Source organism: Polypterus senegalus, chromosome 6, assembly GCF_016835505.1.
Source record: "Polypterus senegalus isolate Bchr_013 chromosome 6, ASM1683550v1, whole genome shotgun sequence".
NCBI lineage: Eukaryota > Metazoa > Chordata > Cladistia > Polypteriformes > Polypteridae > Polypterus > Polypterus senegalus.
In genome coordinates, this window is record NC_053159.1 from 115,069,632 (window position 1) to 115,094,809 (window position 25,178).

A 25,178-nucleotide genomic window follows, 5' to 3' on the forward strand; every position below is an offset into this window, starting at 1 on the left:
CAAAACCTGCTTATCTGGACTAGGGTTCTGGGGAAGTCGGAGCCTGTCCCAGCCATCAAAACGCAGTACTCACCAGAACGACACCATCTTGACTTTGACATGTGAAAATGACTCTTTTCAAACCGTGTTCTGTGTTGTAGCTAAAGTAAATAAATGAAGATAAATAAAATGTCATATAAAAAACTAAGCAGTGCAAACACATTTTGTGACACGTTTAATATTTTATGCTGTCACATTCTATTTTTTTTATTTATTGCCATATTTCACAACCCAATGGACGGGTGCCCTGTCCAGGGATGGTTTCTGCCTTGCAACCCTGTCCTGTGTAAGTGATTTTGGTTAATTTTACAATAAATTTACTTATTTGATTTTGTCAAATAGTCCTCCGTAGCCATGAGGATGGTGTCTGAATGCCACTGCATCAACTGTAAAAATCACTGGGAAGAGACTGGGAAGGTGAATGCATTATTCCAACTCCCACCCTGTTTGGCAGGCTATAGTGAGATGACCAGATGGTAGCACTAGCAGTGCACATTTGAAAATCATCATCCCAGTTACTTTGTTTACACAATTTTTTCTATAACGGAGGAATCCTTTATTTCTCAATTAACTGAGTCGCCAGTGTGCATTTTTGAGTAGCTGTTTGTTTTCTGGTTTAAAGTGGCCTTTTGCACTGGAGAATGTTGTGCAGTTAAATTAAAAGTAGACAGAAAATTGTGTACTCCAGTAAAGTACAAATATTTTCAAGACATATTTAAGTATAGTAAGAAAATATTTCTGCTTCATTACTGTAAAAAAACTGTTCTAAGGAAGTCATTGTATTTACTTTTAAAATACAACCCACCATGAAGCAAAAAAATGTAGGAGTAACAAACTCACTGATGTGCAAAGGTATCTTTATGAAAATATCATACAGCACAGCGAGTGCAAGACTGAAACAGCCAAATCACACCAGCAAGTTAATGGTAGAAATGTAGTTGGCAAAAGCTGGCAGATAAAATGTCCATTCCACTTGAAACATGCAGATGCCCACATAAATAGGACGGTTTTCCTCTTATAACCTCGTGCTGGCCACGTAATTTGCACCTGCACATATCTGCTGCTCTGTCTGTATGCTATGAGATGGCGTACACAACATAGACACAAAACGCTGAGTTGTGTTGGCAACTCTTCAGATGAGTGTGGTCATCGGAATTGATGTTTGTCCATGCACATGAGTCCATATCCACAGACTTCGAAAATTATTAGCAAAAGCCTAATTTACTGCAGTTGCATGCCTTAATTATTTCATTTATGTGTGGGGTGATGTTGACTCTGCCCCGGTCTGCTTCCTCCCTGAGCTGCTGCGATATGCTCCAGTACCTTTGCAACCCTGAACTGGATTAGACAGGTTTGAAACTGTCGCATTACGACAGTAAGAGCATAATTGGGATCATACTTCGATTGTATTGGACCAGTGGTATATGTCCAGGGATATGGCCGCCACCTTTTTTATTTTGTTTTTATCGATGACTACGTCATGTTTTATGCTAGACCTTCTGCTATTCCAAATAAAACCTGAATAGCAAAGTCTGTTAAATAAAATTTAAAAGATGGAGTTTTATTTAAGAGGTGGATCATGAGAGGAGATATTTCTTTGCCACAAAAATGAGATATTTTGAGGACACAACATTCAAGAAGGCATGTGCATGAGTGAATGTCTGTACTGACTTAGTGACAGATATGTGGGGAGGCAAATTGGCAGGCTGGCCTCATGCACAAAAAGTACGCAGAGCAGACATTGATCAGGTAATTTTTATAGCTTAAAGTAACTTTCATTTTACATCCCAATCACACTTTGTGTATTGCAGTGTTGCAGAAGTGTAGTTAGCCCACATGATCAGAAATGAGTAATGCTGGTTATTGACCTACTAGTCACATCACAGGAAGACCCAAATGGGAAGTGCACCATACAGGCAGACACTCATAAATGAACTGAACGTGGTCAGACATTGAGAATAGTAACAGGCTTGGTGTTGTCTTCTCTTTGTAATATATTTACTACAATACAGAGGTGGGTAGAGTAACCAAAAATTGTACTCAAGTAAGGGTAGCGTTACTTCAAAATAATATTACTCAAGTAGAAGTAAAAAGTAGTCATCCAAAAAATGACTTAAGTAAAAAAGTATTTGGTGAAAAGACTACTCAAGTACTGAGTAACTGTTTGATCATAATAAATGATTTATTTTTTAGAAATGTTGTAATAAGACAGACAAAATATAAAATAATGTGCAAATTCTGCTATTTCTAAATAATAAAATGAAAAATTAGTAAAAACAAATAACATCTTTACAAAATAAAGATGCACAAATAGCACAAAGTTCCAAATCTCTGTTTTTCACAACAAAGCTTTTGAAGCCAATACCTGCAGTAGGTAACATGTATGTTTGAACAGTGCAAACTACTTACAGTGACAAGATATACTATACACTGACAGTATAATACTGCATATTCACTTGCTGATAGAAAATAACATTGGAACAAGGCAGCTTGTGCACGTACAAGAAGTCTCACTTTACCTTGACTGTCTGTGCTTGTTCTTCACTCAGTGAAGTGATGGTTAAGCTTCAGCAGGAGTTGGTTCTCCAGGTTCTTGCAGTGAAGCTGTGACCGTTCAGCAGTGAACAGGAACCCAGCATGACTAAAAAGTCTCTCAAGGCTGCGCTCTGTGTATGTAAAACATGCTTTTTATATGAGGCCAGGGTGTTCATCCTCATCCTCTTCAGTTTTAGCATTGGAGACAGTTGCCTCTGCCATTTTTCATGTATTCTTTCTTTCCCTGTCCACTGTCTGTGAGGAGTTTGTGCCGCTATGCTGCCACAGTTTGCGTGTGGTCATGTGACTGCATGGCCACGTCTGATTGGTGAAACAGAGTCATGTTATTATTGTTGCTACGTCTGCTTGGTGAAACAGTCATGCAGTAGATCCACTGGTGGCTTCTCTCTGGCAAAAATATAGCGCATCTAATGTGTAAATGGGGAAAAAAAAGTAACGAGCCGAGTGTTGCCCAATGTAGCAGAGTAAGAGTAGCGTTTCTTCTACACAAATGTACTCAAGTAAAAGTAAAAAGTATGGTGCAGTAAAACTACTCTTAGAAGTACTTTTTTTTTTTTTTTAAAGTTACTCTAGTAAATGTAACGGAGTAAATGTAACTCGTTACTACCCACCTCTGCTGCAACATTAACATTGATGTTTAGGAGTTTATTTAAAGTGTGTCAGTCTTTTAACCACAAACTGACATTCAGACTAACGCTCTTGCAAACCCAAATACCATAAACTGACTTTGTCTTGAATTTCCCCACTCAGTGTATAGTGTGCTGGTTTGTTTTGAGATATTGATACGCCAACATAAAGGTAAACCTCCTGAGCAGCAAAAACAGTGCTAGAGTGAAAGTAAGTAAGCGTTAAGTTGACCACATACATCACGCATTTATCTTCTACAAATAAAAATCACCACTTTCAGACTGTGTTGAGAATCCGCATAGCAAGAAATTAAAATCTGAACTTTTCATGCTTTGAATTCACAGTTGAGTGTTTCACAGTGTTGCAGGGTGACACTTTTACTATGGTACCAGTGCATTTCAAGAAGCAACCATTAAGAAAAGGTTCTCTCACAATGTGGACTATTTTAATTCAGGTGTTCAGAAAGTATGGTTAGAAATGCGTAAAGTTGGTTAATTAATAATCTACTATAGGAACTTTTTTTTTCTTTCTTTTCTTATCAAGCTGTGTATATAATTAGAGAGAGTGACCAGAGTAAGATGCAGTATTTAGGTTCCTTTACTATTTACTGACCCATTTGTGTCTGATAACTGCTCTGTGTATTTGCTGTCCTGCTTTTCTACTCTGCCTGCCGCTGCGTAGAGTCTCTCTGGAGGTTATGACCATCCTCTGTCGCTGTGAGAATATCGAAACTATGGAGGGTGTCCCCTTGGGTGTGACGGGGGTCGCTCAGGTAATTAACCCAATAAGTACACAACCAAAATAAAATAACATCTACTCTTTGTGTCTTGCCTCTACAGCACTGGAACAGAAACTAACTTTTGTATTCCTTCTGAACAACATAATTCAATTCCAACCTTTCTGAATGCATTGACATTATATTTTATAATTTTATGCTAATTGGCATGTTAATTATTGACTAGTTATATTTAGATGTTTATTTTTGAATTCCCTCTATTTTAGTAAACAATAATACAACATGACTAAAAATATCATAGCCACTGGATTTATTTAGATGAAAATGCACCATGTAAGGTTGGAAGATGAAACTTTAATTAATGTTTTTTTTTTTTTGTGTTTGGTTTTTTTTGTTTTTTTTTTTCCCCTTTACATGGAATATGCACATTTTTTAAATTTTCACAGGCTTACCCTTGAGATAATGACCCTCCAACCCAAATGTGAGGATGTAGAGACTGCTGAGGGGGTAGCTCTAACTGTCACTGGGGTGGCACAGGTAATTCATACATTCTGGGAATGCCTTTTAGTGGATGACTTAAATCTCGCCTGCACCCAGGCTCCAAGTCTTTGTGTACCCCTCCAAGTATGATTTCAGTTAAGAGACGCTTGTTGTATATATGAGAATGTGTGTGTCTAAAAAATGCATTGGAGAATTGGGGATTACCAATTTAAAAAGCACAAACTGGCATAGATCTCAAGAATCTTGAAGCCACAGGATTGTCTTCACAAAAATTCAAATACACTGAAATAACTAAGCCTCTTTAATTTGCTAAACTTTATAAAAACGGTCTACCAGAAATTGTTACTTCAACACTGGCATATTTGTTCATACTTCTGCAATTCCATAGAGTTATTTAATTGTGAATATAAATGAAAAGAAACAATTTTTTTTTTACATTTTGATCATTACTGGAAATTTTTTTGAGTTTTGAGATGTCATGTACGTTAGCTTTTTGGTTGCTCAATACCACAAGCACTTTTTTGTTGTTTCCAATAGCACGACATTATTTAAGGACAGCCCCACATGTTGGAAAACCAACCAAATTTAATAAGGGTCCCTCTTTGGCATGTCATATGTTTCTCAAGAAATCAAGATAACACTTTTATTATTTTTTTCTGCAGCTTGAACTCTGCATGATGTTGGGACATGTTGCTTTGTTACACCCAGCTCATGGGTACAGGACCAGAGTAAACTCTGTAAATGGAGAAGCTCTTTTTTCTAGAAACAGTTTTTTCAGACTAAAGCCATATTTGAAAATTGAATAGTACCTCATTACATTTACAATGATATATTTAACTACAATCAAATATCCCAATGCTGGCTGTTCTCTTAGCTTCTGGTTATTCATATATCTTGACACCCAGTTCCTTGCAGTAACAGGACTTACTGGTAATTATTTACATGTAGTGTCTGTAATTGTTTTGTGAGATACATGGCATCATCCTTTTCAAAGTTCTATGTCCAAAGAATGTTTGTGTACTTTAACATCTAAATAGATTCTGATGTTTATTTTTATCCACAAAATGTGATGTTCTTGTTTTAGTGAAGCATAAATGCCATCAATTAAACAAATTTTAATGTTGAGTGAATAACAAACAAAAGATTTTGGTTTCCTATTTGTTCACTCATTCCAGATACTTACTGACTCCCTCCTCTTAGATAAAAGTGAGCCTTCCATTTGCTTCTGCCTCTTTTCATTCACCCGTCACTGTCACATCTGCCTACTTTCATTTATTTAGACCCCAGCTTTATCTTCTTTACACCCTTAGTGCTTTCTATCTCAAACAAGCCCTCTGTTTCATATAGGTGCACAGGGATGCTCTGGTAGTTTTACCTTTTTAGGTAAATTTGAAGTGGAGAAAGCCCAGACAATGGGGTGTTTGTATTTTGTAATGATATGTCTGTACAAGTCTTACTGGATTGAAGATTTTATGCACCAGAATAGCCTGTGATCCATATAAATATAAGGTATAGTACTGCAAAAGTGGTATTATTCTGACTTAAAATTTATAAAAAACCACATGAAATATTACTATTTTGTATTCATTTTTAATAATAATTGCAGAGAGATTGACCATACAACAAGCATTATATCGGGTGGCTACTCCGTGTTAACGGATGCTCTTCTGAATGAGAGTTTCTTAGCTGGTGCAGTCAAACAGCAGTTTACTAGAAGCGTTTAATCAAAACTGTTCACTTTTACTGATAATACAATGTTACAACAGGGTCTCAGACTTGGAGGTCTGCAAGCGTTTTTTTTTTCCTGCTAGCTTCTTCCAAATTGTTCTTACAAATGTCATTTTCTGCTTTATTTTCATTTCATACTTGTGTTTAGCTGCCTGTATTATTGTTATATAACTTTAGTCAGTGTCTACAACTGCTCCTTTAAAAACAAAGAAAAAAAGCAGTTTTTTTTTTTTTTTGACAATGTGGTTCAAATATCAATAATAAAACCAAAAAAGTGAAGGATAAAAAAAAAAAAAACTACTAATCAGTACACCAGTTTGTTTTTGGAACCAGAAAATCTACAATATAGGAAATGACAAATGAGGCTAAAAAAGAGAGCACCAACAAATCCTAGGTATAAACAACAAGAAGAAGGGGTGGCATTGACTTTTAAAAAAAAAAAAAACTGCTTTGAATGGAAACCTGTAGCCAGTGTGGCTCTTCAGGACCAAGCATTGGGACCACTGAGTTACATGAATATGTTATTAAAGGAGCATGGATTCTTTACTATTATTTTGTCCAAAATAATAATTTATTAATATGTTGCTACTTATTTGTGTTTTGGGGCGATGGGATGGTAAACAAAAATACGCCATTCAAGGGAACTATAGCGCCCCCTACTGCTACTATATATATATATATATATATATATATATATAATATTTATTAAGGGTGCAACAATACATGTATCGATATTGAACCGTTCGATACAGTGCTTTCGGTTCGGTACGCATATGTATTGAACGATACAAAATTATATACAGTAATCCCTCCTCGATCGCGGGGGTTGCGTTCCAGAACCCCCCGCGATAGGTGAAAATCCGCGAAGTAGAAACCATATGTTTGTATGATTATTTTTATATATTTTAAGCCCTTAGAAACTCTTCCCACACTGTTTATAAATATTCTCCGCACAGTTATACAGTAAACCCTTGTTTATCGCGGTTAATCCGCTCCAGACAGATAAATGAATTTCCACAGTAGGATTCTTTATTTATAAATCTAATATTTTCGCAGTTAGAGCATAGAAAACCTGTTTACGACCTTCTAAATACGTTTTTTAACATTATTAGAGCCCTCTAGACATGAAATAACACCCTTTAGTTAAAAGTTTAAACTGTGCTCCATGACAAGACAGAGATGACAGTTCTTTCTCACAATTAAAAGAATGCAAACATATCTTCCTCTTCAAAGTGCGCGTAAGGAGCGGAGAATGTCAGAGAGAGTAAAGTAAGCAATGAAAAATCAATAGGGCTGTTGCGCTTTTAAGTATGCAAGCACCGCGATAAAGCAGCGGCAATGAAGGGATCAATGCGAAGGTAGCCTTTCAGCATTTTTTACAGGAGCGTCCCTATCTTCTAAGTAAACAGCCTCTGTGCAAAAGCCCTCTGCTCACATCTCCTCCGTCAAGCGCAGAGAACGTCAGAGAGAGAGAGAGAGAGAGCGCGAGATTAAAGCAAACAATCAAAAAATCAATAAGTGAGCTTTTGGACGCACCTCGATAAAGCGCCATTTCTTAGAGGAGCGTCCGTATCCACTAGGCAAAAAGCTTCTGTGCAAACAACACCTCAGCACACACCCCCTCCGTCAGGCGCAGAGAATGTCAGAGAGGGTGAGATAGAGGCAGAGACAAGCAAACAATCGAGCACGCGCAGGAGGCATATCTTATAGCATTGAGGAGTTTTAGTTAATATGTAATACGTGCTCTGATTGGGTAGCTTCTAAGCCATCCGCCAATAGCGTCCCTTGTATGAAATCAACTGGGCAAACAAACTGAGGAAGCATGTACCATTGGGTGTGTTTGTTTTATATTCTACCAAGTATAGAAAATACAGTCAGGGATCCCCAAATAATGCAGAACTGTATGTGGTTGATACCTTAATTTTAGAACATTTCAAATGTTTCAAAATATATTTAGGAAGGCATTTCTGTGCAATACATATTTTTATTTAAGTTGTTTTTGTTGTATATGCAGCTAAGTGCTAGCACTCTAGAAGATGAGTGTGAGGGAGGTCCATCAGAGAGTGGTTCATTTTATGGGGACATGATATGTTCAATATGCTCCTGAGAATATACCCCAGAAGAAGGGTATAGCACAGCTTTTATTTTGGAAAGGGACCTTTCTCTGTAATAAACTCGTTTCCAAACTCTTTTATTTTTTTATTATTTTGTTTTTCAGCAACATTTAATTTAAAAACTGTATTTTTGAGTTAAAAGAAATATATATAATTTTAATAAATTACAAATTAAAAAGGCATGAAAATTTTTAGTATCGAAAAATATCGAACCGTGACACCAAAGTACCGAACCGAACCGTAAATTTTGTGTATCGTTGCACCCTATATATATATATATATATATATATATATATATATATATATATATATATATATATATATATATATATATATATATATATATATATATATATATATATATATATATATAATATACACACACACACATATACTGGTGTGCTCCTTCCAAGATTTTGTGGCCTGCAGGGAGCGCACTAGCCACTCAAATCTGACACAGACAGAAACCAGGCACAAGTTTCACAACACAGGATGTGTTTATTATGAGTGGGGAAGTGCTTCTCTCTCACTTCCAACGCCGCACAGTACAACAGAGCACCGGCAAAGCACAAAGCAATACAGAATCTTTTTTTCCTTTTTCTCTTGTTCCTCTTCTGCTGCTACTCCTCCTTCGGCAACCTTCATCTTCTCCCTACAGACTCTGGTACCTGGAGTAGTGGCTGCTGGCTCCTTTTAATCCGCATCTAGGAGTATCCCAGGTGGCTCGTCAAGGAGGTCTGGAATCACTCCCAGGTGTCCCCCTGACGGCTGCCATGGAACCCCACAAGACTGCAGCAAACTCCAACTCCCATCGTGCCCTCTGGTAATCTGTGGTGCCACAGCAATTTACCCCTCTGCTCCACAGTTTAAAATTACCAGTTAAACAATTAAGATTGTAATTAAAGTGTACTTTACATTAAGAGTATTTGAATTTCAGTCCCACCATGTAAAAATGGTGACACTTTTTCCACATGGTCCCCCCCATTTTAGGGCACCATAATGTTTGGGACAGTTGGCGTCACAGGTGTTTTGTGGGTTCTCAGGTGTGTTTCATTACTTGGGATACCTCACCTTGCTTCTGCCCTTTGAAGTCTGTGGTTGCCATTGTTCATCATGAAAACAAGAACTTTTCCAGTGGTAGTCAAAGATATGCCATTATGAGGCTGAAAAACAAGAATAAAACCATTAGAGAATAGGGTAAACCTTAGGAATACTTAAATCAACTGTCTGTAATATCATTAAGAAGAAAGAAGGTGCCAGTGAGCTTAGTAGTCACAAAGGGACCTCCACTGCCGATGACAGAAGAATCCTCATAAATCCACTGGCAACACTGCATGATGCAAACCACTAGTTAGCCACAAAAACAGGATGGCCAGATTATAGTTTGCGAAAAAAAAGTCTGCAGAATTGTGGACAGACGAGACAAAGATCAACCTGTATCAGAGTGATGACAATAAGGAACTGCCTAGGATCCAAAGTATAAACCAAGTTTTTTGAAAAAATAGTTGTGGGGGTGTTCTGGCTTGGGCTTTTATGGCTGTCACAGGTACTGGTACACTTATCTTAATTGATGATGGTAACGGCTGAAGGCAGTTGCAAGATGAACTCTGAGGTGTATGGAAACATTGCATCCGCTCAAGTTTGTGTAAATGCCTACAAAATCTTTGGACAACACTTGATTCTACAACAAGATAATGATTCCAAACATGCAGCTAAGGCAACAGAGAACTTTTTTCAACATGAATAAATGGACAATTCTTGAATGGTCAAGCCAATTTAAATACAATTGAGCATGCCTTCCATACTTAAGGGTAAAAGCTCCTCATTATTGAGAACCTTAGGGGCTGGCCAAAGGGTCTCCCACATAACACATGGCTGTGGCAGTTAAATGGTCATTTCTTGGGGTGGGACTGGACTACATGTTTGCCTGGGTGGTTACCAATCGGGGTCCATAACTGTTTCATTGTGTGATGTGCAGCAACACACTGTACCAGAGCATGCTCCTCAACCTGGACTAGCCTGAGATTAAAGTTGAATATGTCAGTTACAAAACATCTGATTAAAGTTGAGTGTGGCAGTGAAAGAGTTATGTGGTGGTCTCCCTACCATGATGCAGCTTAATGATTAATCCAGAGCTGGTCAAGATGATACTTTGCAGTCACACCTTAATAACACCTAATGATAAAACATCGCATTCTGTTGGCAGGGCTGAGATTTCATGATGATAAAGGAAGGACTGACCTGTTTAAGAAGCTGCTAGTCTTTGTGTTTTGATCCTATAAAAAATGTTTAACATAGCCATTTAGAAAAGCCAGGATCCAAGAGTTAACTGGTTTGAGCGTTTATTACAACCTGTGATGATTTCTTTGTTAAAATGCCTTGACATTTTGTAGTGTAGCATGTGTGGTATCTGCCTATGAAACATTTAAAGACTGGTGATCACAGGGAACATAAAGCAAATGACTGCCTTAAAAGAGAATTGCTGCATTTAAAATACATTTTAAAGAGCTTTTGGATAATAAGGAGTATTTAACTGATAAAACAGATAACTCATCCCCTACCTCTCCAAAGTTAATTTATGGAAAATTAATTTCCATCATTGACAACAAGTTGTTAAAAAAGTTGAATCATGTACACATTTTTATAATTATGGAATAAATTGGTGGCAAATATATCTTTGCAGTGAGTACACCAACACTATATGGCCAAACGTGAGTTCAGGTAATATCTGCTTCACCCATTTCTAACAAGTGCATAGAATAAAGCACAAAGCCATACAGTCTTCATTGACAAACATATTCAGTAGAAGGGGTAGTACTGTAGAGCTCAGTGGCACCATCATTGGATGTCACCATTGCCACAAGCCAGTATATTAACATTTATGCTTGCTAGGCCTGTCCTGCTCAATTGATAGTGTTATTATTATGAAGTGGAAGCATTAAGGAGCAATAGCAACAACGGGAGTGCTGAAATGCATGGTGCGTAAAAATCACCTATCCTCTGTTGCATCATTTACAGCTCAAGAACTGTGTGTCAGGAACTTCGTGAAATGGGTTTCCATGGCCAAGCAAACACACACAAGCCTGTGATCTCTTATATGCAGTGCCAAGCATCTTCCGGAGTGCTGCCGTTAGACTCTGGGGTTGTGGAGTGAAGATTTCCGCTTCTTGGATAGTTTGACAGATGCCAGGAGAACACCGCCTTCTGGACTACCTAGTGTTGACTGTAAAAGTTTGGAGGAAGGATGATGGTGGTGGTCTGGGGCTGTTTTTTTAGGGTTTGGTCTATGTTCCTTGGTTCCAAAGAACACTTCTGTTAATGCTACAGCATACAAGGACATTTTTGACAATTGTGTGCTTCCAACTTTGTGGCAGCAGTTTGGTGACAGCCCTTATCTGTTCAAACGTCACTGTGCCCTTGTTGAAAAAGCCAGATCCATAGAAACATGGAGGAACTCTAGTGGCCTACACCTTTGGAATGAATTGGAATGCAAGTTGTGACCCAGGTTTTCTTGTCCAGCATTAGTACCTGACTTCACAAATGCTCTTGGACTTATGTTCTATAGACACACTCTAAAATCTTGTGTGAAGGCTTTTATAGCTGCAACGGGTGGGTCAATCTCCATAATAATGCCCATGATTTTGGAATGGGATGTTCAAAGAGCTCATATAGGTGTGATGGTCAGGTGTCCATAAACCTATTGGCCATATAGTGTATATGATGATACAGTAAATATTGTGAATTATAAGAACATGACAACAAAACAACAACTTCACTTTTGCAGGCCATTTTCAATCCACTAGATTACTTTACATCAGCGTTTTCTCTGCTCCTTTGCTGTTAAAATCAATACTGCATCTGTTTTAGCCGATTCAAAATCTAGACTTGGAAAATCTGCCGACTGTTTTCCCAAATATCCATACAAGTCAAGTGCACTTGGGCTTTGAGGGAAGGTTGGTTATTTTTGGAACAGAGATCTATTGTGCTTCAGTGGCTCCTAAACTTGACCTGCAGCGTTCAGTATCATTCTGGCGAGGATGTTTTATTCATTTACATTTTAAGATTTTTTTTTTCTTTTTTTCTTTTTTAGCTCTGTTAAAGGTAGTACCTTTTTGCAATAACCTTGCCATAAAATATCAGTATTACACCCTTGTGCTTTATTATTCTTACCTTTTAACTTCATAACAGAAATACTCTGCATAAATAAATTTTAAACAGAATACCTTGCTTCACTTATTGCTCAGTTTTATATTAATGCTTATTTACAGATTATATTAAAAATGTAACATTTCTAATCTGTGCAGCTTTATAACTATGTGTAGCAATATTTTTTTTGTACTTTTGAAGAAGGTTAAAAAAGCTGTTTTGATTTTAATTAAGATTTTGTATGTGTGTGTTTGTGTGTTGTGAAGTCTGGTGGAATTGTGGTGCTAAGTTTCATCTTCATGGTTGTGAACATCTGGCTTGTCAGTGAATGAAAGTCTTCCGATTGTTGCGTGACCATTAATCCTCAGTTTCCCATGATTATCTTGCACTCTGATTCCGTGCTTTCATTTTAAATAGATTCAGTCCACTTTGGTTGAGGTAACACATCAAGATACCCTACAGAGTACATTATTGGAAATGCTCCTTCACATCATGCAGTATTTATGTATTATTTATTTTGTTAAGCTTAAGGTAAATTATGAATGATTTTTATTAAGGATGTATAAAGTTAATTCTCAATATCTCAAATTAGACCTGTTTATTAACCTAATGTGCAAGATGGTCATGCTTAAGATGTATCCACAATATATGAATGCTGTTCATATGCTTTGAAAGATTTACTAGTTTTCCTTTATTGTTAAACAACAAACAGAGTTACTTTATGTACGAAAGTATTATTTATACGTCTTACAGTTGGGCTCTTAAAAATGGGACTGTAGCAGTTCAAATTCTTAGCCTTATCGGTCAGAGAGTAGTAAAGAGAAACAGAACACCAAATCACCACCGCAAAACCAAAGGAATGATACAAGGCTAATGCAAAGCTGTAAGTAAAAGTCGGATCAGTACATAAGAGCTTTTGAATTTCTTCGTAAACAATTGGATTTTAAGAAGAGTAGAAGAGTAAAATTTCAGAAACTAAATGTGTGTGGCTCTTATTGGAGAAATGGCTGCTGTGCTATACACGTGCACCAGCAACCCAAGTGCAGCAGTTCAAAGTGGTATCAATGACTGACCGCTCCCAGAATTATCAGGAATATATGAAAACCCTGCATAACAAAAGGACACACGTAGCAAAAAAGTCACTAATCCCGCTTTGACAAATTCTGCCAGCTCTATGGGATGGTGAGAGGCCTCACATACCTTACTCAAATCTGTATGAAGAACAGGCAAAGGCTATATTATTTGTTAGAAAGGGGGCCTGGGCATTAAGGTAGACATGAAAAGGAAACTTTTACAGATACAGTATAGCAAGTATTAGTTTTAGACATGTATGTACTTTTTCAAGGGCTACATTTTCTCTATATTATTATATAAAACAGTGCAATTCTGGATTTTTTTTCCAACAATGCAGTCATCTATTACTGTATTGTGGTGTAATTTTAGAATATTTGCTTTCCACTGAATATTCCAGTTGTAAACTTGCCCCACCTGTTCTGATTCAATATGTGCTTTCATTTACAACATGCTGTGTTGCAGTGTGACGTGTGACACTAAAAGTATGCCTGGCATCCTGGGAGGATGGGCTGGCATTTTGTGAGAGCTACATTAACAGTTCTGAAAGTGGCAGGGGGCTTTCCTTGGCCTTTCCCACACTCACTAAACAATAGGTGCACACTTTCACCAGCCCAGTATTTATAGTATGCTGTTGCTTTTAACCAAGATGAAAGAGAACGCCTTACTGAGCACCAACAGTGGGAAACAAGAAGCCAGCATCTTTCTTGTCTAGCTCTTGTGCAGAATAAGCAATCGCATGGAAATGAATTCCACTGTAAAAGCTAGCACTTTTCAGGACATGCTAAGTTCCTGGCTGCAAGATGGCAATTAAAGGACTTGCATGATACAAAGCACAGATGGATATTGGTGATTAATACATTTAGAATATGTGTGGCATGTTACTCGGTCAAATGTGTGTAAACCATGAATATATGTGTATTGTCAGTATCTGGGGACGGGTCATGTAACTAGGATGTTGGGGGCACAGCAGTCCCCACATAGTTGATGTTTTTTTTTTAAAAAGAAAAAAAATCAAATCCAATTTTAAAGATGGCCTTTAAATTGCCTGACATTTTTTTTAAATAAACAGAACTCAAAATGCTCTTCAGTTGTTGTATAGCAGTAGGCTTGCATCAGTAGAGTTACAGCCTAGAGCGGCGGTTGTCCGCCTGTGTGGCACACGAGTAACTGCTGAGAGATACGCGAGAAAGCCCAAAATAAGTAAATAAAAAGTGCACCTCAAGAGGACCGAGAGTTACACAACATCTGAACCCGAGTATTCCTGCTTAGCTACGCTTCAGTCTCACCTCTCGGTGCTCCTGCTTTGAGACTCGACTCCTGCCCCTCCTGCCTGGTCTTGTTCTCCTTTTCCTTGTCCACACCAACGGCAATTCCATGTCTGCCCATGGGGTCCAAGGAAACCGCTCCCTCTGTCTTCCCACTTTCTGGGCTGATCCATTCCAGGAACTGCACACCAAGACTGATGAATTTTTGCGAAAGAGAGTGTCTTAACAGGTGAATGACTGTTCTCTTTATCACATCGTCCACCTCACTGTTCGAAGTCTGCAGAGCGTGCGTCTCTCTTCCTCCGGCTCATGACCGAGCTGTATATATTACAGCATTTTTATTTATAAAGAAATTTAACCAGTTGTATCTTTCAGATGTTGTAAGTCGCTTTCAATGAAGTTGTCAACCAAATAATAAGTAACATGGTATTTCTCAGGTTGCCTCAAAAACACACTATACAGCATAAGTATAAAAGTGCACAGATAAATTATTCGGTGTGATTAGCAATGTTGGAGTACGTACTTTTTCTCACACAGGTGATTCGGACTAGGCCTATATTTGAGAATAAACTTGAACACAGGCTTATTTATGTGGGCTGCTACCAGTTGTGCACTCACAAAATATCAGTAAGACATAAAGCAATGTAAACTCTGTGATGTTTAATGACAGAGTATACAGCGAATTAAACCTAGGATACTAGTCTCACAGTTAACAAGAATAATATTAAACAAAACAACGTGTGAGATTTGAACTTAAATGATGCTATTGAAACAAAGCAATGTACAACCAAGTCGCTGCTGACAGCTGCCTCATTATATAGCTCTAATATATTATGAATTAGGGCGGCGCAGTGGGTAGTGCTGCTGCCTTGTGCCTGCGTGGGTTTCCTCCCACAGTTCAAAGACATGCAGGTTAGGTGCATTGGCGATCCTAAATTATCCCTAGTGTGTGCTTGGTGTGTGGGTGTGCGTGCCCAGCCCACAGTTTATTTCCTGCCTTGTGCCCTGTGTTGGCTGGGATTGGCTCCAGCAGACCCCAGTGACCCTGTAGTCAGGATATAGCGGGTTGGATAATGGATGGATATTATGAATTAACTAAACTGCATGTATGCTGTAGATGAGCCGTTGAGGTACATCACAGAGCTGTGATCTTTGGATTTTGTTGCTGCCGCTTAATTAGGAAACTTACTTTATGTAATTTTTGAAAGCCTCATTTTAGTGTTGTTGGGCTCCCCACATGTGTGGCAGGGTTACCTGCTATAAAGACTAGCATTCTGTCATTGGTAATGGTTGTGTGAATTCCTTATCTGTATTTATTTTGGTTTTCTATCTTATGTCAAGTACCATAGGTGAATTCAACTGTTATCTGAGCTTGGCACATCTGCAGAGTTTAGAAAGCAAGTAGGTAAACATGGCCTCTCATGCTGCTTTCCATTTGAAGTGGGAATCTAGAATTTCCGAGGTCCTAGTCAGAATTTTCAACTGGAACACCCCCCAGAGTGTCAGATTTTCCAACTTGGATGCTTGGGGCTGGTCTGTCAAGTCTGAATTTGTCTGAATTCAGATCATGACAAAAAATCCAAAATGGTCACACACATTACGGACTTTTTAATGAAAGCTGTAGTATTACACTGTTTTATTAGCTCTTCTGTCTGTGTTTCATTAAATCAGTTGTGCATGCTATTTGGATACACAAAATACCACATAATACATTGTTCTCAACTGCTGTTTATTCTAATGGACCAAACCAACAAAGATTTTCCTGGAGGCCCCCCATATTTATTTTCTGAATATTTTACTGGACTGCACTAAACTTGGGTGTGTTGTCATTCCCAGCTCTGACGTCCAACTTCCGAGGTTAATGGAATGCAGCCTCATTCCCTGTGAGAAAGATGCATTACAGTTTAGAAAGGAGAGAGTGGAAATCGCATTATGTTCTACTATACAGCAAGGCATTTATATGAGCCTAGCTGTATTTTGAGGGAATTAGATGCTTGAATAGACTTGATTTATTAAATCTTATATCAGATTATTACATTGAAAAGTCCACTAACTTATTTGTAAACACTAATTATGTATTAGTAATTTGAGAGCGATGTGAGAATAAACTGCTTAAAGAATGTATATTTTATGCAGCTGTTGACAAGTAATAAAACTAAACAAGTAAAAATAAGTTTAGTAATATTACATGGAAGTAAAAATTTAAATATACGACAGAATGAAAGCATTTCAAGAGTAAACGGGGTGTATAAAAAGTGTTTTTCAAAACTCTGATGTTCCAGCACGGTAATTCGAATTCATGCACCCTGATTTACACCCTGACGAGAATTTGGATGAGAAATGTAAGCCTGTGTGTAATTGTCTGCCTTTCCCTTATTTTGGAGTTATAGCATAACTCTTTCCACTACACTTTTACGCCATGCACTGTAGTGCTCCACAAACAGATCCATCTGTACCTTTTGCATTGCTTTTTATCGATACTTTGATTCAGACTTTGTGTCTGAAGTTTTCTCCCACTATGGTGACCACTTCTGCATGTTTCAGGTGATTATATCCATTTTTTAGGTGATAGTTTGATTCAATTCAGCTTCCAAACACAATGCTACATTAATGTAACTAGAACACTGAAAGGTAAAGTGACTTGCTCAGTGTTGTCCGGTGAGTGTGACGCCTCGTTTGCCTGCACCTGGAATATTCCCTTCAACCCGTGACATCGCTACTTCTGAAACTGAGGACGAGTTGACTGAGCAATCAGGGCAGACACAAATACACACACACACACACGCAGCAAGAGACTGTGCAAAGTGTTTTGTCCCTTTATTCCAACAATGCAAAGTGCAGTGCAAATTCAATAAATAAATAATCCTTTATAAAACCATGCTCAGTGGAGATTAAAAGTCACAATAAATATACCAATTAATTAAATGTTAAAACTCAGGATCTGTTCTTAAAAATCCCCCTTGAGCCTCTGTTTCCTTCTAAAACAACAGTCTCTCCTGCTCATTCTTTCACGGTCTCCTCAGTGACAGGAGACATCCTCTGACAGCTGCAGAAAGCCCTTAAACTCTGTTGTATCCTTGTCAACATCCAACGTCTGTGGGGACCCCAGGAGTCATGTTCACATCTTCCATTTCTGTACCTTGGTCTCTCGGAGTAGATGGTCATTCCTGCCTCCTGTGTACTCAAAGGAGCGACCCTTCCCTATAAGCACCGTCTGCTCAGCCCACCCTGAAATAACATTAATGACTGCCTGCCTCCTCCTCCTCCTTGTAGCACCACCAACTTAGCCACGATCCTGACACTTCATCTTTCATTCTTTTCACTTTAACTTACACACTCATTTCTTTCTCAATCGGTTTCTTCCTGTTCAATAATCTCATTTTAGCCTGCTCAGGCTCCTCTTGTACTCTAGTGGGTTCTATGCGCTAATTAGTCAATGGAGTGCCGTTGTGGAATACGTAACCTAATCAAATAATCAGCTCACCTCCATACTGAGCATTCTGTGGTTGCCCAACTGTGCAGCCATGGACCCCAAAACAGGTTTTATCACAGCGAGTCAGTAGTTGAAATTCGATAAGACTGCCTTGTTTCAGGCAACCTCTGGAAAGCCCTTGATTGGAAGTGTTATTTCATTCTCAATATTCACTGCACATAACTTCAGCACGCCATGTCTCGGACTTATCTACTGTGCTTGATCTAATAAGTCCATCAGGACAGCACCAGCACAGTTGAGTAACCACCATTTAGGTTATTTTTTCAAAGCATTTGAACAGCAAATACATATTGTTATACTCCTGAAACTTTAATAAACCCTAGTAGTTCCTTTTGTAAATGTAAATTTAACATTTCTTGTGTTTCCTCCTCAATTATACAGGTTAAAGTAATGACTGAAAAAGAGCTCCTTGCAGTTGCTTGTGAGCAGTTTTTAGGGAAAAGCGTTCAAGAAATCAAAAATGTTGTGCTGCAAACTCTGGAAGGTCATCTTCGTTCGATTCTAGGTAAGTCACCTTTATGCAGTCATTCTATAGCACACAGTTTGGTCCTGATAAATACTGTTTTTGATCCATTCTCTGACATCTCGATTCTTAGGCCTGGTGGGGGTAATTTGGGCCAAGAGCCACAGCAGAAAAAGGGAAGTCGTTTGTAGCATTTGTTAATATGTTGCATTCATGTATGATTTATGAACATCTCCAACAGTAGTATAGCTAGATGAATGGGATTTTAACCCCTAAGGCCTGTTTGATATTGATATATTTCCTTGGTTTGACAGATTAAAACTGTAATTTGGTATAGCTTTGGGTTCAAAGGTGTGTGGATTCTCTCTAAACCCTGTATTGCTGTTCAAAATGTTATTTTTGATTAAAGATGAGCCATCAACCACGGCCATGTCTAAGAATTTACATTTTGTACCTGCGATATTGTTGCAGCTGAGTAAAAGGTTGGCTAAATATGATTGTGTTTATGTTGCTTAAATCTTGTTTTAGATCAGCAAAACGTGTTACATTTCCCTATCTTAATTTAGAAAAGTGTTTTGAAATAAACCTTGGAAGATGGAGGTGATCTATAGCATAGTTTGATTTATTTTCATATAGCACACTGCCACTTACTTTATAAGCCCAGAGTGGGCCACATATTTAGACCAATCAGCTACAGCATTAAAACCACCTGCCTAATATTGTGAATGGCCTCCTCATGCCACCAAAATAGCTCTGACTGTTGAGACATGAACTCCACAAGACCACTGAAGGTGTCCCGTGGTATCTGGCACCAAGACATTAGCAGCAGATCATTTAAATCCTGTAAGTTGCAATGTGGGGCCTCCATGGATCGGACTTGTTTTTTCCAGAACATTACCCAGATTGCAATCCGATAAAGCATCTGTGGAATTCAGAGACCCAAATCAACACCTTGAATTCTTTCTAATGGTTTTCAAACTAACCCTAAATAGTTTTTGCAATTTGACGGGGCATATTCACCCACTGAAAGAGGCCACACTGTCTTTAAGAAATACAGATGTCATGAAGGGGTTTGCCTGGTCTACAACAAACTTTCGGTAGGTGGCATGTTCTACATGAACCAGCTTTCCTTCTTCCCAAAGCGCATCCTTCTGCCATCTCCTCCTTAGGTAAACAGCACACACGCACACACCCTGTCATTGATGTGATTTGTAGACCAGGTCACCCTTTTCCATTACCACCAAGACCCAATTCCGATACTTACTTGACCATTGTAGGCATCTTAAGCAGTCAGTGGACAGGGCTCAGCATTGGCACTCTGACTGGTCCATGTCTACTCAACCCCATACCCATTAAGCTGTGATGCAGTGTGTGTTCTTACACCCTTCCCTCATGGCCAGGATTAAGTTTTTGTGCAGTGGTTCTGTGAGACCAGACCAGTCGGGCTAGCCTTTGCTCCCCACAAACATCAGTAAATGTTGGGTGCTGTCACCTGTTTACTGGTTGTTATTTCTTAGACCAGTTTTGGTATTTACTAATTACTGCATACATGGAATATCCAACAAAACCAGTTGGCCTGGAGATTCTCTGACTCAGTTTTCGAGCTATCACAGTTTGGCCCTTGTCTGTGTCGCTCAGATCCTTACGCCTGCCCATTTTTTTTTCTGCTTCTAACACATCACCTTGAAGTGACCGTTCATTTCCTGCCTAATATATCCCAGCCTTTAACAGGCGTCATTTTAATGAGATAATCCATGTTAGCCATTTCACCTGTCAGTGGTAGTAATGTTGTGGCTGATTGGTGTATATAGTTTTTAATTATTTTGGTACCCTCCTCAGAAATGTTAGCCATTGGCTACTAAGAAAATCTGTGGTTGTGTTTTCTCTTATGTTATAGGCCTGGGAGGTCCAGTTAGTTACTATAAATGGACTGCAGATTTTTGTCAAGGCCGTTTAAAAATAATGTCAACACCACATCTAAAAAGCTTCAAGAGTTATAGATCAATTTCTAGAAATAGCTGTCTGAAATAGCATCTGATATGTACTTTAAGTGAGATGATGTGGATATGATATGAGAACCAGCTTCTTCTTATCAAAATCAATTGTAATCTATTTAAGATACCAACTTATATACAACAACATCATACATTAGCCACATAAATATATCTATAGATTGTTTGTATATTCATTTCTTAATGTGCTTAAATATTAGTAATTTATTTTTACAATTTATTTATTTTTTAGGCACTCTGACTGTTGAACAGATATACCAAGACAGAGATCAATTTGCAAAGCTAGTGCGGGAAGTGGCAGCCCCAGATGTCGGACGTATGGGCATTGAGATTCTTAGCTTTACCATAAAGGTACTATTCAAATTTTATTGTTTTTTTGTGCAGGTTCTAAAAAGTATTGAATCTGGATAGTCTCCTAAACATGCAAACCTCTCTTTTGAAGTAGTAACAAAAAGGGAAGTTATAATAGTGACTTGTGTCAAACATTCATAATATTTATTTTATTTTGTATCATTGATGTAGCGTGGCAGTGTTTGATCAGTGTTAAACCTTCTGCAGTATTGGTAAATATTTAAAATAACCAACAAGATGCCCCTCAAAGGACACCAAGTTAAATATAAGTTGAGTGAGGGGTCTCTGTTTCACTTTCCACCTGGCTCACCAGAAATATGAAGAAATCTGTAAGGTTCATAAATCGAGGAAAGTATACATTAACACTTTCACTTTTCTCTGTTGAGGTTCGGATGTGGCCAAAGACTTGCTTTCACGAACAACCCACAAATAACCCAATAACTTTGACAAATAATTTATATATAAAATAGTAAGGCTGCTGTTTGATTAAAAGTTTAATCACGATTAATTAAATGATTTTTGGTCTGTTCTGTGGTGTGAGATTTAAATTAAAAAAATACATTTTGCTCTTAAAAACTTGGTCTTGGTTGCCACTAAGGAGCCGTGTGGGAATTTGTAAAGCTTTTTTCCCTTTAGAAGGATTTTTTATTTGCTTTTTTACCCGCACAAGAGCAAAAGTAGCTGGGTGTTTGGAGGTGTGATTGGAAAAGTTACTTGTACTTGTACCTCTTCTTGTTATCTGTATTTGAGTTAGCATCGATGAGGTAGGGTAGAAAGCAGCAGTAACTGATATTGCCATTTGTAAGCAAATAACCGCGTCATCCTAACAGCGATTCCTTAGTTTAAAGGAAAAGAAAAAAGGCAGTGGCTGACTTCAAAGCAGTAGAAGGGGAAGCTCAGTAGTGCAAAGGTAAGCAGCCAGCGTTAAGACACCGATCAGGCACAAGAGGCAGTAGGAGCAAATAAGGTAGTAAAGTTTTATTTATTTGTTTATTTTAGATTAAACAGTCCTTAGCGGTCCAGAGGTAGAACAGTTAGTGGGCGACAGCATAAATTCATTAATCGGGGGAATACAAACAGTGCGAGTGAAGAGCTTATAAGTAAGAAGAGCGCAAAGTTAGGAGAAGAGACAGAGAAAAGTAAAGTTAACCTCATAGAAAGGCAAAATAGCAAGCAGCTGAGAGGGAGAACAGTACAGGAGCTTAAGGGGAAAAGGTGTAAAATATCTGTAGCAGATCTTAGTGTTACCATTTAAGTTAAGGAGCAGCTGAAAGAAGAAGAAATTTAATTTTAAGAAAAAAAAAAGTTAAGGCAGCTTAGTAATCCCAAATCAAATTTTAATAATGAGGCCAGTGCAATGCAAGTCCTGTTGGATGTTGGACTTTTTAGATGATGGTTTGGAAGAGCCAGTTGTCTATGAGGGCTACATCTGCAAGAGATGCCAGCTGATCCAGCACCTCGAGCTCAGGGTCGCTGAACTGGAGGAGGAGTTGGCTGACCTGCGTTGTAATAGAGAATTGGCGGACTTGGCCCAGGTGTCCTTTAGAGATAGTGTGCACCCCTAAGGTGGCGCGGGTAGGAGATTCCAGACCAGACAGGTAGGAATAGGTGGGTCACGGTCACAAGGCGTAAGGTAAAGGGTGCACACTGTCCGGGGTCATCAACCCCAGAACTAGAAGTGTCAAACCGTTATGTCCTTGTGGAGCTGGACGGTGACTCTGATAATTCTGAGGTGGTAGGCAGGGTTGAGGAGCCCCAACGGGCCACCTCAAAACCAGTTCCCAAAAAGAGAGAGGTAGTGATAGTTGGGGACTCAATCATTAGGGGATTGAAGTGCAGGTGTGATCCAGAGAGAGAGTCTCGCACGGTGTGTTGCCTTCTGGGAGCACAGGTGGGAGACCTCCTGGAAGGGTGGATAGGCTCTTGGCCAGAGCGGGGGTGGATCCAGTTGTCATTGTCCACGTTGGAACAAATGACATACATAAGGGTAGTCTGTCAGTTCTGCGATCCAAATTCAAAGAGTTAGGTGCCAAGCTGAGGAGCAGAACTGACAAGGTAGTCTTCTCCGAAGTTCTGCCTGTGCCACGCCAGTCCAGGTAAGATTGAGGAGATTAGAAGGCTTAACGTGTGGCTCAAATCTTGGTGCAGGGTAGAAGGGTATAGGTTTATGGGGCATTGGGACTCCTTTTGGAACAGATGGGACCTGTTCTGCCGTGGCGGGTTACATCTGAGCTAAAGGGGGCACCAATGTATTGGGGAGGCGTATGTGTAGGCTAGTCGAGGATTGTTTAAACTAGGGAATGGGGGCAGGGAGTTTAGGACAGGCCAGATTTAGATCTATACATGGAAGAACAAACAATGGTGTAGAAATAAAAATGCATAGTAATGTAAATTTTAAGCAAACACGTAAAGATAGAAGGATTAACACATTAAAAATAGCTTGCCTTAATGCTAGAAGTATCAAAAATAAGGTAAGTGAGTTGGAGTTGTATGTAGCAGAGCATAATTATGATATTATAGCAATAACGGAAACCTGGCTAAATAACAAAGATGGGGATGAGTGTAACATAGAGGGATACACATTTTTAGGAAGGATAGACAGAACAGAAAAGGAGGTGGGGTTGCTGTTTATGCCAAACAGGTTTAAATGTAAGTCATCTTCAGTTGGATGATGAGCCCCATCTTAGTGAGGACATGTGGCTTCACCTGGAAAATATTAGGGAAAAGGTCTTATTTTAGGAGTGTGTTATAGACCACCCAATTCAGACAGTAATTTCAACACACATCTTTTAGTAATATCAAAAGGCAAGTTTACAGGGAGATATTATAGTCATGGGGGACTTTAATTATCCAAATATTAACTGGGATAACCTTGCAGATGGAAAAGTGCAGTTTTTAGAAGTAATCAGTGATTGTTTGTTAACACAGCATGTTAAAGCACCAACACATGGTGAAGCCTGTCTGGATTTAGTATTTGTAATAATCAGGATAGAATTGAGGGTGTAGAGGTGATTGAACCACTAGGGTCAAGTGACCATAATGTAATACAATTCTCAGTATTTTGTAAGAGTACAGATGCAAAGACTAAAATTGTTAAGTTGAACTTTAGTAGGGCTAATTTTGAGCAGATGCGACAATGTCTAAGTACGATAGACTGGGATAAGCTGAGGAGCAGTGGAACAGGTTTAAAATGTTTTACATGTAATGCAGGACAGGTACATACCTAAATTTGGAAGTAATAGGAAACTAAAAAAAACTCCACGATGGATTAATAAAGATTTAAAAAAGAAGTTGCAAAGGAAAAAAACTGCTGTATAAGGCATATAAGACTAATGACTGCAAAGAGAATCATAGAGTGTATGAGAACATGAGGGCAACCATTAAGAAGGATATCAGAGAGGCTAAAAGACAGTTGGAGAGGAATATAGCAGATAAGGCGAAAGAAGACCCCAAGAGATTCTTTCAGTATTTTAGTAGTAAAAGAACAGTTAAGGAGGAGGTCAAGTTCATCAGGAATAGTAAAGGGAATTAAAAGATACAGACAATGAAATAGCAGATGCCCTAAACTTACATTTTTCTGAGGTGTGTGAGCAAGTGGATAACCTGCCAGAGGTAAACGACTACTAAGGAGGTACTGAGGGATTTGGAAATTGTAGAGGGAGAAGTGCTGCTCAGATTAAATAAGATGAAATCAAACAAATCACCAGGCCCAGATAATATTTATCCTCGTTTCTTAAGGAGGCTAGTGAGTAATATATATACCCTTGACACATATTTTTAGAAAGTCACTGCGCACTGGAGAGATTCCGAAGGACTGGAAAATATCATCCCATTATATAAAAAGGGTGACCGAGCAGATCCAAGCAACTATAGGCCAGTAAGCTTAACTTGCATCACAGGAAAATTAATGGAAGGAATTAAGGATAAGATTGAGCAACACATGGCAAGGACAGGAGTTATTCTGAACAGTCAGCATGGGTTCAGAAGAGGGAGGTCGTGTTTTACTAACATGTTGGAATTCTATGAGGAGGCAACAAAAGGATACGATCAAAGTGGAGCTTATGATATTATTT

The 25,178-nt window shown here is 38.6% G+C and overlaps 1 protein-coding gene across 3 annotated transcripts in view; it reads left to right on the forward strand.

The window, feature by feature from the left end:
* LOC120531427 (flotillin-2a) overlaps positions 1 to 25,178 on the forward strand; it is a 92,154-nt gene that overhangs the window by 43,840 nt on the left and 23,136 nt on the right. Inside the window, exons 3-5 of one of the 3 annotated variants that reach the window (XM_039756841.1) lie at positions 3,904 to 3,994; positions 18,661 to 18,784; positions 20,987 to 21,105. In XM_039756841.1, the coding sequence (XP_039612775.1) occupies positions 3,904 to 3,994; positions 18,661 to 18,784; positions 20,987 to 21,105 (334 nt within the window). Of the gene's footprint in view, positions 1 to 3,903; positions 3,995 to 4,404; positions 4,496 to 18,660; positions 18,785 to 20,986; positions 21,106 to 25,178 lie in introns of all 3 variants that reach the window. The other 2 variants (XM_039756840.1, XM_039756842.1) reach the window with 2 other exon arrangements.